We start from the raw sequence: 12425 nt of genomic DNA, 5'->3' as shown, positions 1-12425 counted from the left end.
CTGATCAATGTTAATTTTGTGTGACCTCACAGTGTGTTATCTGAAAAATGCCTTTGAGGCATGCATTTTGTTGTGGTTAATTTACTGTTATGTTTCATCTTCAGTGAGAAGTGATCAAGCACAAGTTTCCAAAGCTGTGCTTTCTCTCAGCTCATGTATGAACTCGTACACTAGGAACCTACTAGTGAAAGAAAGTATAATTAATTATACATTTAACTCATCTGTATCAAAAAGCTGCTTGCTTTTTGAATTGTATTTAGGTTATCACAGGTTACTCCTTAAGAATGTTTACTTTTAGTTTAACTTCAAAAAAAAGAGAAAAAAAAAGAAAAAAAAGAAAAATTAAATGGAGGCAGACTTTCTGGATCAGCTTTCTAGAAGGTGCAGATGAAGGTAGTTAGTTTTAGAAAGAGCTGTGCACGTTAGAGCAGGATGTAAGAGGAAGTTCACTGGGTGGTGTTGGTTCTCACTTGTTGCTGTATAGTTCTTGCAAACGTATTTTGTATGCAGGGGCTTTGGATGAGTGCATTTTGAACAAGTCATCAGTCTGATGATTCATCTCAGGAACCGCATGCAGCACTTCTCTAATTGGGGTAATTTCAAGCCTCTCATTCTAACAGATAGAAATTCTTCCTCTTCTAATTCTAAAATCAGATCCCAGATCTTTTATCTGTGCTGAGACCTACAGTGACTTGTATTTATTTCTCTATTCTTATTTGTTACATCATAAAAAGTAGCACGTTATTTGGTGGCCTTTCCAACCCGTGTCTGACCTTCATGATTCACTTATGCGAGTAATTGGCTATTGAAATTACTATTCTTTTATCTTTGACGTTATTTAAACACTAGTTTAAATGGGGTGAGACAGACTGCATTGTAAATGGGTAGCCACGTTGCTGGGGACAATGTTTTTCTTTCTCTTGTCAGAGAAGTATATTTATGCCTTGACAGAAAACCTCTTTCCTTTCTGAGTGATCTTGACATTCGTGGAGGTGTTTGCACTCTACTTGATGTGGTGCAGCTTTGTAGGCAGAGTTAGAACAGGCTGTTGCTTGTTCTGCACAAGAGGTGCTCTCCTTGGTCAGTGTTTAGGTATGGTCACTACAGACTTGTTCCTAGACACCGTTCCTCAAAACCTGCCACAGAGCCTCCTCCTAGCTGATGTATTCGAGAAAGATCTTGAGGCCACATTTGTGACCTCACCACATGGGATGTGCTTGTGGCCTCGTTGAATCAAATCCATGCCTCTCAAGGACATTCCCTTCTCCTTCCCATGTTCTTTCTCTTTCTTCCTGTTGTCCCTTGTGCCTGAGATGATTAAGGAATTGGTAGTTTTTACAGAGTTTGCAAGGCAGCACTGCGAACTCTGGCCAATGGCTCCAGGGACCTTTGGATGTTGGACATGAAACTGTATGACTTGCACTGTCAGTGTTACAGGGCGATGGGCTCATGTCACAGGATTCAGTCTGTTGTGAGAACAAAGATCTTAAGATTCTGCTCAGTCCTAAATTCCCCAACTTTCTTCTTCTGGTAGTGTTTGATTCTCAGGTCTTTCTGAGGCAGCAGTGAACTGCAATAGATTCATTTCATTATTCCTTTGAAAAGAGGAAAAAGGACATAGCTAACTATTCCTATGCAGAAGAGGTCAATGTTTAATATGCTAATGTACCTATCCAATTTTAGGCTGCAAAAATCCTTGACTTTAATGTGTCTTTAATAGTTATAAAGTGCTTAGCTAATGATAAATTATGGATTGTGAGTTTGGAGATTTTTTTTTTTAATAAAAAATTAATGTAGGCAGGAATAATTTTTCTTGCTAATATAATTTGTCATACTGGAGCATAGTAGCTGCAATTTGCAGTGGAAATTGCTCTAGGATTGCTCACCTCATAATAATTGAAATGAAGAATCAAATTTCTTTTCTTTAGCCTTAATGTAAATGGACCATAATGGGATAGATGGGGACCGTTTTATCTTTGTTGGTGCAGAACTATACATCCCAAGATACTGAATCTGTAGGTCTCGCCATTTGCCAGAGCATGAAAGACACTTTTATGCCCACAAATATTGTTGTCCAAAAATCCACGGGTAAGAATTTGCTTGTGACCCTGTGCCTTATTTGTCATCACTTTTCAGCATTGTATTGGCTGCTGGAGGAATGATGTTTGTGGGTGACCCGCCCTGCTGCAGTGTTCAGGCAGTGGGACTGCAGAGTTTTTGGGTGTTTTTTTGTGGGGATCCTGGTAAAGGTCCACATAAATAAGGAGTGCAGCAGCAACATTTCAGCGGTCATGTTTGCATCTGCATCACAGAGAGCTGAACAGGACATATTAAAGGAAAGATAATGCTATTTAGTTGGAAAGTGTTTGCAGATTAAGCAGTGTATATAGTCAATCCTTTTTTTTTTTTTCTCCTTTTTTTTTCTTCCCTTTTTCCTCAAGCATTTCTTCATTGTTCACGACTCAGTGCATCAGACTTTCAGAGAAATAATCTACAAATTTCTAGTCACTGTATCTCTTGCTGTATTTACACTGTATCACTGTATTGATCTCTCTACTTTTTTAAAAATTGAGTTTGCACATTTTTGTATTTATGTGTCAAAGGAAATTGGCATCTTATTATTGTTTGATGAAAGAAAACACTTGAAATGCAGTAAGTGATAAACCCTGCTTACCATCTGTTTGGTGAGGCTTCATTTGAGATTCAAAGGAAAGATCTCATGTGAGATTCAGTGAACGTTTTAAATGGTCTCCCTTGCTCTTCCGCAGAAACAGCTCAGCAGTCTGCCAAAAGAGTGAGTTTTTAGGAGAAAGGTAATCTAACTGAAGTGCAGGACCAGGCATTAAGATTTTCTAATTTTCTAAAATTTTCTGAGATTTTCTAAGATTTTCTGCAACTCTTTTGAATTCAGTTTTCAGGGCATATGTGGACGCAAAAGGGATCCCACTGTGGAAACCTAGAGACCTAAAGCACTATGGTGCAACCTTATGTGTTTTGGGTTTTTTTTTTTTTTTGGAGGCTTGAGTCTCTTTTGATGGGCTTATGTAGGGAAGCTTAGATTTGAGTTTTTAAGTGTACTTATTTTTGATGTTTGGTTTGAGTAGCCTTCTGTATGGAAAGAAAAGTTCTAACATAAGTCTGAAGCTCCAAGCCTTGATGTAGGCCTTGCACCTTGAGAAGATGCTTTCTTTAGAATGACTGTGTACCCGTTCTCTTGGACAAGGTTTAATATTGCAGTGCTAACCAACTTAATTGGGCTGGCATAGAACTGCCTTTTTAATCTTTCCAGGCTGTTCAGATCATTTTAGGTCAAATGTAATCAAATCTATAAATTCATAGCTATTGACTTAGAGAATATCAATTATTTCCTAAAGTAGCATCAGTAGTAGTTTCAGTGACCAACTATGTTCGAGTTGAATAGTAGTTTGAGTTTCAAATATGGATGGATATTGCCCATTCAGCAGCATGGTGGTTAGATGTTGGATTCCTATTTTAAGTAATGCTCTATGTTTTCTTAGCTTGGTTATACTGCACTTGTTACCCTAACATATAGCGTCATGTAAGGCATTTGTTATCTTCAGTACAAAAACTACACACATAGAAGTGATGTTTGGTGCCTTGTAACAAAGCTTTACTTTGAACAGGAATTCAAAGTACTAAAAGCACTAAGACCAAGATTTCTTGGTATTAATCCTTTAGGAAATAAGTAAAATCATAGAAAAAAATGTGTTATATCAAGTACCATCCTTAAAGTATTCGTACAATCATTGAAATCTCTGGATATTTAAATACTTAAATAAGAGCCAGATATCCTGAATACAATTTTATGTATTTGTTTCAAGCAGTGTAAGTTATGTGGCACCTGCCCAGCAGGTCGGACAGATGAAGGTAGACTGATGCAATTGGTCCTGAAAGAGTAGTGCTGGAATTGTCTGACGTAAAGCTGAGCTGCCTCCCTCATTCTGCTTTTAACAGTTGATTTTATTGGTGTCATTTCTGATAGCAAAAATCCTTTATCTGTGTCTATGAAAACAGCTATGACAGGCTAAAGCTTGGAATTCCCATGAGGTTGTTAACCTGTCTGGCATTCCTGAAGCAATATGGAGCCTCATTCATATTTGATTCAGAGTTTGCTCAGTGGATACAGTTAATGCTTTCTAGTGCTTCCTGATCAATTTAATAGATTGAGAGTGTAAAGAGGTAGGTAGATGGGCTGTCTAAGCCAGGTCAGTGCCTCCAGGCCTAAGCTCCTGCTCATCTGTATGGGGGATAGTTGGAAACGAGGAGAGCTGGTCTCTGCAAGAACATGTGGAAATCGAAGAAATCATGCAGTGTCAGGAAAGAATTCTGTGGAGGAACAGGTGTTTAAAAGCCTTGAGCTAGTCTAAATTTAAATTGCATCCCTCAATTATCAGGGAAGAGACTGTCCAGTAAGCTTCTCTTACACATTATTAAAGTTTTTTTTGTTTGCCATAAAATCCTAAAGCATCTTAGTTGGCTTAAGGATATCTGAATGCAGTGCTGACCTGAATAAATAGCTGTGCTCTCAAAGGAATGAATATATATGTTTGTATAAAAAGGGCGTGGGAGGAAGTAACAGCAACAATTGGGGTTTTGATAAAGCAAAAAGATATCTTTTAGAAATATGACTTTTCTGTTATTTACTTTTTTTTTTTTTTGGATTGGAACAGTTTTGATACTGACAATTTAGTGCCTGCTTAAGGGGACAGGAAAAGATAAAGGGGAGAAAGTACTCAGCAAGGCAGAGCGCTTACCAGTGTTTGTTTGCTATCTAACTGCTCCTCTCCTTCTGCACTCAGCCTCTCACCTACTGGTCACCACCAGATTCCTGATGTGGGAAAGCTCTCTGCGAGGCCTCCTGTCCTTCTCTTTTATTCAGTGCTGGTTTTGCTTAAAGAGCCTCTATAGGCTATGTCCACCAAGATTGCCACCAACCCACTGTCCTGTCTTGGGCTTTGGAAGGCAGATTTACTCAAATCCCATGTACTTTCATTTGCTTGGAATACTACTGGATATATTGCTTTTTCCTTCTATCGCATGCTTTTTAATAACGACTTGTTGATCCACCAGCTGGCTTTGTAACTGTGCCTGATGCAATCAGAAGAGGAATGTGGCCAGCTACAGTTGAGGGCATTAGCTCTTGCCTCAGGCCTTGTTGTTCTGCCTGAAGAATATAAAACATAATGCAAGTTTTTATATATTATTAAAGTTACATCTATAAATCACTGACCCATGGTAGCTGTTTATTACATATTCCATCTTCTGCTTTGATACATTGTTGTTGTCACGCTGAGGTGGGTAATGATGACTCGGCTTACTACTGTGGTAATGCACTTAGAGCTTGGAAATCTGTCACTGATGGCATTTCAACACAGGCACTATAAACCAGAGATGAAATTTTAAAGTATTTGCTGTCAAGCTATTTGTCTTAAACTTTTTGTATCTTCTATTGCAGTTCCATAAGGGTTTTGATGCTACTGAATTGTTTGATAGACAATAGTTGTGGTTTGGGAGATCTGTGCTGCAGGACTCGCCATCACCGAAGAAATGGTGGTGGTCCTTGTTTTGCAGTGCTAAGCCTGACCTATAAAATGCTTGTGCTCATCAGGTCTTCCTAACAAAACGCCAGGATAGCATGCATTTTGATGGACTTGGCTTTTCTTTTCTTACAGCACAGTGGAACACAGGACAAAAACCACAACATTTTATTATACTTATTGTTTTTTTTCTCTTTTTTTTTTTTTTTTTTTCTTTTTACAGCCCTTCTGTATGCAACCATTTTTGGTAATGTGACAACCATATTTCAGCAAATGTATGCTAATACGAACAGATATCATGAAATGCTGAACAGTGTCCGAGACTTTCTAAAGCTCTATCAGGTCCCTAAAGGACTGAGTGAGCGTGTGATGGATTACATTGTCTCCACCTGGTCAATGTCCAGAGGAATAGATACTGAAAAGGTGAGTAAATTAAACTGCAGGGAAACAATTCACATCCTGAAAGTATTGCATTGGAATAAACAGGAGGTACTTCCATAGTAAAGACAACGTTCTTTAAATAGTATCAAGTAGCAGTTGCCTTTTACTTTAAGCTCTTAAATGCAGCATTTCAGCTATTCTGTCATACTGGCTTACGTTAGTGGTAGAAGTCTGTGAGTATTGCTGGCTATGGAGCATAAAGTATTAGAAAAAACAATGAAAGAGCTTGCATTTCAGTAAGTAAAGAAAATAACTTTAAAATTCTAATACAACTTCAGAATGCCTTCAAATGAGTTTTTTATGCATTTTTTTCTTTTGAGATGTTTGCAGGTATGTGAGCCTGCAAAGTGTAATTTGTTTTGCCTTGGCAGAATTTAAATATAACACTGGAAATACAGTTATGACAACCAGATTTCATTAATAATAATACTGTGTTGTTTAAAAGCTGCTTTGCATGAGGTGAACACTATCATGCTCATTAATTGAATTTACAAGTGAATATTCCATTGTGTGTTTTAGCATGACAAATGACCCTTCTCTTGTGCAAACTACTTTCTGCTCTCATATTAGTTGCAAACTTTTATGGAGATTGATGCTGTTTTACTTCTGCTTTGTGGTTTGTGGGGTGGTTCATTCAGGAAATCATACGAGAGTTCCAGTCACCAGCCTTCTGGTTGGCTGCTTAGTCTTGCATTGAGGACTGTAGATGCTGGAATTAGAGCAAACAAAGTCGTTTCTATCTCATTGTTTAAATTAATGTTATGGAAAGATGTGGCCTCCACTCTGCTGTCTGGAGGCCGATGGTTACAGAGGTTTGTTTGCTTTCCTCAGTGGTCTTCAGCATATCTACTATTTAGATCTCAGACTATGATTCTGGGAGCACTCCCCACAGTAATTAGCTTTAAGAAGGAAAGGATGTTTTAGTACTGAGGCAGACATATTTAGGGAAGATAGATAGCATAAAGAATGCTGGTGCTTTCTTTCACCCCCTAATGCAAACTCCAGTCATTGTTTTAATGTAGCAGCGAGAAAAAATTGCTATGTGATTTTTAGCTTATCTTCAAAGTCCATTTTCCTCTGATAAAAAGGGAAATGCTTTAAGAAAGCCTTAGGAGACAGCTGGATAACCAAACCTAGCACAACTCACTGTAGCCTTTGACATTTATCTTAATAAACAGAAAAAAACTCTGCAATGATCAGAGCATCAAAGAGCGTAATATGGTGTTGATCTCAATAACTGGTGTGCTCATAGCTGAGCTGCCACTGATGATGACATGTAAAACCAAGAAATCAACTTTCATCTGCATTGCAAAGCTAACACGATCTGAGACTGAATAATGGCTCACCAATCCATAAAATCTGAGCTTCGTTGATTTTGATGCCTCTGTATGACTTCTATCATGTCATGCAATGAATAAAACATGTTTTGCTCCTGAAATGGAAAAGTGATAGTTGTGCTGCTGTTTAATGCAACACAGTTTTCTACATATGAAGCAGATAGTTAAAGATAATTTTAAAAAAGAACTAACCTTCTCACTGTTTTGTAGGCCACATATTTGTCAATTCATTGTTAATTACAGGCATGCTAGGGAGTGAATAATCAGCTAAAAACCAAAGTCTAGAAAAATGCTATTATAACAAAATTTAACAAAGCTGCTGAGATCTAAAATTAAGCTGTGATGATCTATTTTATACCTCCCATATAAATGAAAATCTTCCGCTGTTCATCTGTAGCTTTCAAATATATTTAATCCCTATTTATTTTTACGAAGTACGGAGACATCTTAAATGGAGAATGGAAAATTAGCTAACTTCCTCTTAATGGGAAACCAACAGGTTTTTGGATAAGAGCCTCGCTTTAAATATTCTCTTGTATATTCAGGTTTTCTCGTTGCTATTTCTATTACAGCAACCTTTTGTGTATGTGATGTTCAAATAACAGTGGAGTGTATGTGTGTGCCAAATTTCAGCAAGCATCTGAAAATACAGAATGTTTTTATGGTCAGAGGAAATGAGATAATTGCAGAGGCAGCTATGGCTGTTGCCTCTGTTCCACATTAGATGCTGATCTTTCTGCCCAAACTCATTCTGGTGGGTCTGGAAGTCTGAGAACTGGCAGGTTTGGGGGCTGCTTACAGTGGGACAGGTGAGAAAAGTCATCCATGAGTGTCCTATAACTAAGCATTATGGAAATGTATCTCTTCCCGAAGTTATACCTGTAATAGAAAGTCTGCTTGGAGGTGGGCCAAAGGTAATTTTAGCAACAGTAGAGCCATTTGCCCTTGGAGTATCCTGGTGCCACTTCCTTGCAGAGAGCTCAGAGCTTAGCTCTTTGCTAAGAGTTTTTGCATAGAGCCACAAGGAGGGGGGAAAGCATATAGCCATCATGTTTTCTGTGTTACCTCTATGCTTTCTGGGAGGGTTTCGTGCAGAAGAAGGTGTGGGATTAACACTGAAGCTCACCCAGAGTGCTCCTTAATTGGAGGAGATAAGGTATTAACAAGAAGAAAGGCAGGCTCATATACTCAGAATGTTTTTCTCAAAGAATATGCTTGAAATATATCCTCACGGTCTTTATCTTCTGAGGATTTTGTCATCCTCATTCATGTTATGTGTTTCCAGAGATTCACCAGGAACTCTTAATCTGTACATGGAGTAGTAATTCTGCATTCTTTCCACTCAGCTGCCTGTAGTACATTAAAAAGGTTCAGAAATAGTCCTGACTGATACTGCAGTGCTAGACATCGATTTATGTACTTTGGAGGACACATCATTAATAGCCGTGAGGAATGTCGCATTTGGAAGATCAAATTGCCCAACACGTACCGTCAGAATCCCTTCTACTCTAACAATCTGCTACTGCTACCGAGGGGGTGACTTTTAAATACTTTCAAGTCTCAATATTGAGCTAATGAAACTTCTAATAAAATTTAGGTAATTTGATATCCAGCAGAGCATGTTGCTAAGATGAAAATGTTTTCCTTCAGGTATTATAAAGTAGAGTGAGTACTGTGGCTTATGTCTACATATAATATAGAAGTAAGCGTACGAACTGAGGTTAGAAATCTTAGGAGGGGGAGGAAGGCAATTATTTAAGCCCGTGTTTTAAGGGATAAAAGAGGAATGGATAGTCGTGTGTCGTGTTCAAGCCATGCAGAGGAATTGATTGCTTGATTTTCTTTTCAGGTTTTGCAGATATGCCCTAAGGATATGAGAGCAGACATTTGTGTTCATCTGAACCGCAAAGTTTTCAAAGAGCACCCAGCCTTTAGGCTGGCAAGCGATGGGTGCCTTCGAGCACTTGCAATGGAATTTCAGACAGTGCACTGTGCCCCGGGAGACCTGATCTACCATGCTGGTGAGAGCGTCGACAGCCTTTGCTTTGTGGTTTCGGGGTCTTTGGAAGTAATCCAGGATGACGAGGTTGTTGCTATATTGGGTGAGTTTCACAGCTGATACCACACATTGTGTGCAAGTATAAATGCACAGAGTGTTTTTATAGCCTCTTGTACTCAAGCACTGAAGTCATTCTTTACTAGAACTCCAGTTGGGTTACCTTTATCACAGCCTAGTGGTGTATTTTGAAGAAATAGGCAGCCGTGTGGTGTTAGATGCTTACTGTCTGGAAGAATTAAAAGAGAAGGGAAATAAAAGTACATAATATCATGCAGAAGCATTGCATGAAGTCATTGGCTTGTCCTCCTGTTCCACATAGGTGAATAGAAAAGGTAATTATCTTGTGTACAGATTGCTTCAACTCTTCTTTCTTCTCATCAGTGGAAACATTGAGAGGTTGCTCTTGCTGTTCTTCCTGTCTTGCCATATTTCCTTTCGAAAGAAAATCTATTTAGGGCTTCAGAAAACTTTTAGAGGCCTCCCTACCTATCTTCTTTCCATCCTCCTGATAAAAACCTAGTTTTGCTGAACTATTTTTCTATTAGCTTTATTTTAGATTTTGTTGAAACAATATTTAGCTCAATAAGTCAAAGTAATGTAGGAATTCATAGCAGTTATGTTAACTTGGAGTGACAGCTTTAGGTTGGAGGCACTAAAAAGTAGCTGATAGTGCTATGAACAACATTCTGAAGCAAAGCTAGGAGAAAGGAGTGTGATAATCCAATAGATGTAGATAAATGATGGGGTGGCTGGAGAATTGAAAAGGTGATACTTATCCTTTGATTCTGTCAGGCCCTTTTGTGATAAAGTAAGTTCTCATGGTGTCTTTATCCAGTACCTGTCACTCATAGCAGCCTGGTAAAGAACTTGATAAGCCTAATTATTCTGAACACATACACTCAACTCTAAGAGGAATGTCTACTGAAAAATAAGGGTGCTAATAATATTCGGAGTTCAGTTTTCCTCTCCTTTTAAAGAGAATTGCATACATAGCACAGCATGAATTTCATGTCCTGAAGAGTCAAGTTCGTAATGTTTTGTGCTGTACAAGAAACTGAAAAAAGGTGAAAAATAGTGGGATAACTTTCTTTTTTTCAGGAATCAGACTGTGAAGCTATCTATTGAAAGTTTCTCCATCCTGATGAAAGTGGTTAACTGAAGTTTTTCCCTATTCTAAATCAGTAGGAACTGTGCTCCTTCAGCATTGTGTATCGCAACAACCCCATTACTGAAGATGCTGCAGGAGATTGATGTTAGGCAGGAAATCTTGGCCTTTGCAGTCTCAGTTTTCTTATCAGTAGAACAGCAATGATTTTTTTAAATTTCATTTTCAGCTAAACTTGCCAAGCATTTGATAAAACAAGGTACTACAAGGAAAGAAAGTGAAGCCTACATTGCACAAGAAACATGATTATTGCTGAGCATTCAGACAGAGCAGCTTATTCCATAAGTTTTGTTTACCAATCACAGCTAAGCACGGCTCAGAAGATCTGGTGCATAGCAGTGAACCATGTGAGGAGTTCTGTAGGGTAATTTCAGTTAACAGATATTACAGGGTGACTATAATCTCCTCATAGACATTCTTGAAAAAAAAAAATCCACCACAACAGTGCATAAGTTATTTCAGGTGAATTATTTGCTCAGGTTTGGTTGTCACCAAATAAAGCAGGCTCTGCAATTTGCAATGTAGCCTGTATCTTCTGCACAATAGAAGAATAAATTGCATCTCTAAATTACTGTGTGTGACTGTGGTACATTACGTAAACCAAAGGCAATCTATACTTGATCTGTACAGTATCCAATTCATATGAAAAATTTTCAAGTTCTGGGATCATTTAGCCTTGCAGACAGGCAAACAAAAGTGTATCATGTAGCCTTGGAGCACATTTTGTGCACTTGCATTGAGTCATGTAACAAGTATATTCTCCATTCAGGCTTAAGTTCTTACAAGAAAGAACTGACTTAGATTGACCTGGGTTAGTTGGAGTACTGATTTAGAAGAACTTGCACATGGGTCAGAAGTGGGAAAAAAATTTACTCTGTTTTGGATCACCTAATATTACATTTCCTGTTAATTTGACTTAGAGATGATTTGGCTCGCAAAATGAGTAAATTAAAAAAAAAAAAGTCACTGCAGCATTTATAGTAAAAGTTTAAAGAAATTTGTATCAAGTTGGATTTGCTGGGATGAAAGACACGTTTTTGAATTGTATCTAAAATTTCTACTGAAATAAAGAAATTACTAATGTTAATGTACCACAGATTATTGGACTTGATGTGTTTAAAAAAATAAAAATAAAAAAAATCCCCTCTCTCCCCGCCCGCCCCCCCAAGAAAAGAGAGAAATTTATCTTTAAGAAAGATGATTTATTTATGATTTGTGATTCATTCCAAAGCAAACAGTAAAGAAAGCAAGATGGCAAGACAAGCCACTGTGCCCTTTTACGTTAGTGCTTTGATCAGGAGAATTAGGTAGAAGTGGAGTTTGGCTAGCAGGAAGCAGCATGGATGAAATACAGTTCAGTTTTCTGTAGTTCCCTCTTCTTCCATTTATACCATTGTTATTGCTTAGAAAAAGGTCTGAGGTATGCTCAGCACTTCATGGAAACTAGAGACAAATAGCATGATTCCTGCCCTGAAGAGAACTGAGTGAACTGTAGGTCATCCAGGACTTCCATTAAGAGGCTGTTTTCTACCTGACTTTGCTTTTAACTTTTTGAAGAATTACCCATTTGGACTGATGCTGCTTTATCCATCAGAGGCTGTTACCTCTTTGAACTGCCTTTGCTTAAAAACTCACCCATTTATCCAAATGTGGTTAAGGAAAATGGGTTATTTTGTCACTGCTGAAAAACAATCAGGAATGTATATGCATTTCAGGTAGCAGCACTTTATTTCTCTCCTTTGGATCATAACCTTCAGGCTGAGCCACTGGCCATCTGAGAACCTAACCTTGTTACAGGCCTTTAAAGCCTTTAAAAAGCAAAATTTACTCATCCTCAGGAGAGATTTGCTGGATTTTAATGTAAC

General features: G+C 38.1%; 1 protein-coding gene across 5 annotated transcripts in view; it reads left to right on the top strand.

The window, feature by feature from the left end:
- KCNH1 (potassium voltage-gated channel subfamily H member 1) overlaps positions 1-12425 on the top strand; it is a 179284-nt gene that overhangs the window by 77777 nt on the left and 89082 nt on the right. For 3 of the 5 annotated variants that reach the window (XR_008207123.1, XM_052684355.1, XM_052684357.1), the window contains exons 8-9: positions 5782-5981; positions 9186-9438. Coding sequence is in view for 4 of the 5 variants with exons in the window: in XM_052684355.1 (XP_052540315.1) it covers positions 5782-5981; positions 9186-9438 (453 nt within the window). In the remaining variant the exon portion in view is untranslated. The other 2 variants (XM_052684367.1, XM_052684378.1) reach the window with 2 other exon arrangements.

The sequence above is a fragment of the Tympanuchus pallidicinctus genome, unplaced genomic scaffold, assembly GCF_026119805.1.
Source record: "Tympanuchus pallidicinctus isolate F22 unplaced genomic scaffold, pur_lepc_1.0 scaffold1, whole genome shotgun sequence".
NCBI lineage: Eukaryota > Metazoa > Chordata > Aves > Galliformes > Phasianidae > Tympanuchus > Tympanuchus pallidicinctus.
The sequence above is the reverse complement of the archived record's forward strand: the minus strand, read 5'-3'. Positions and strand labels throughout refer to the sequence as shown.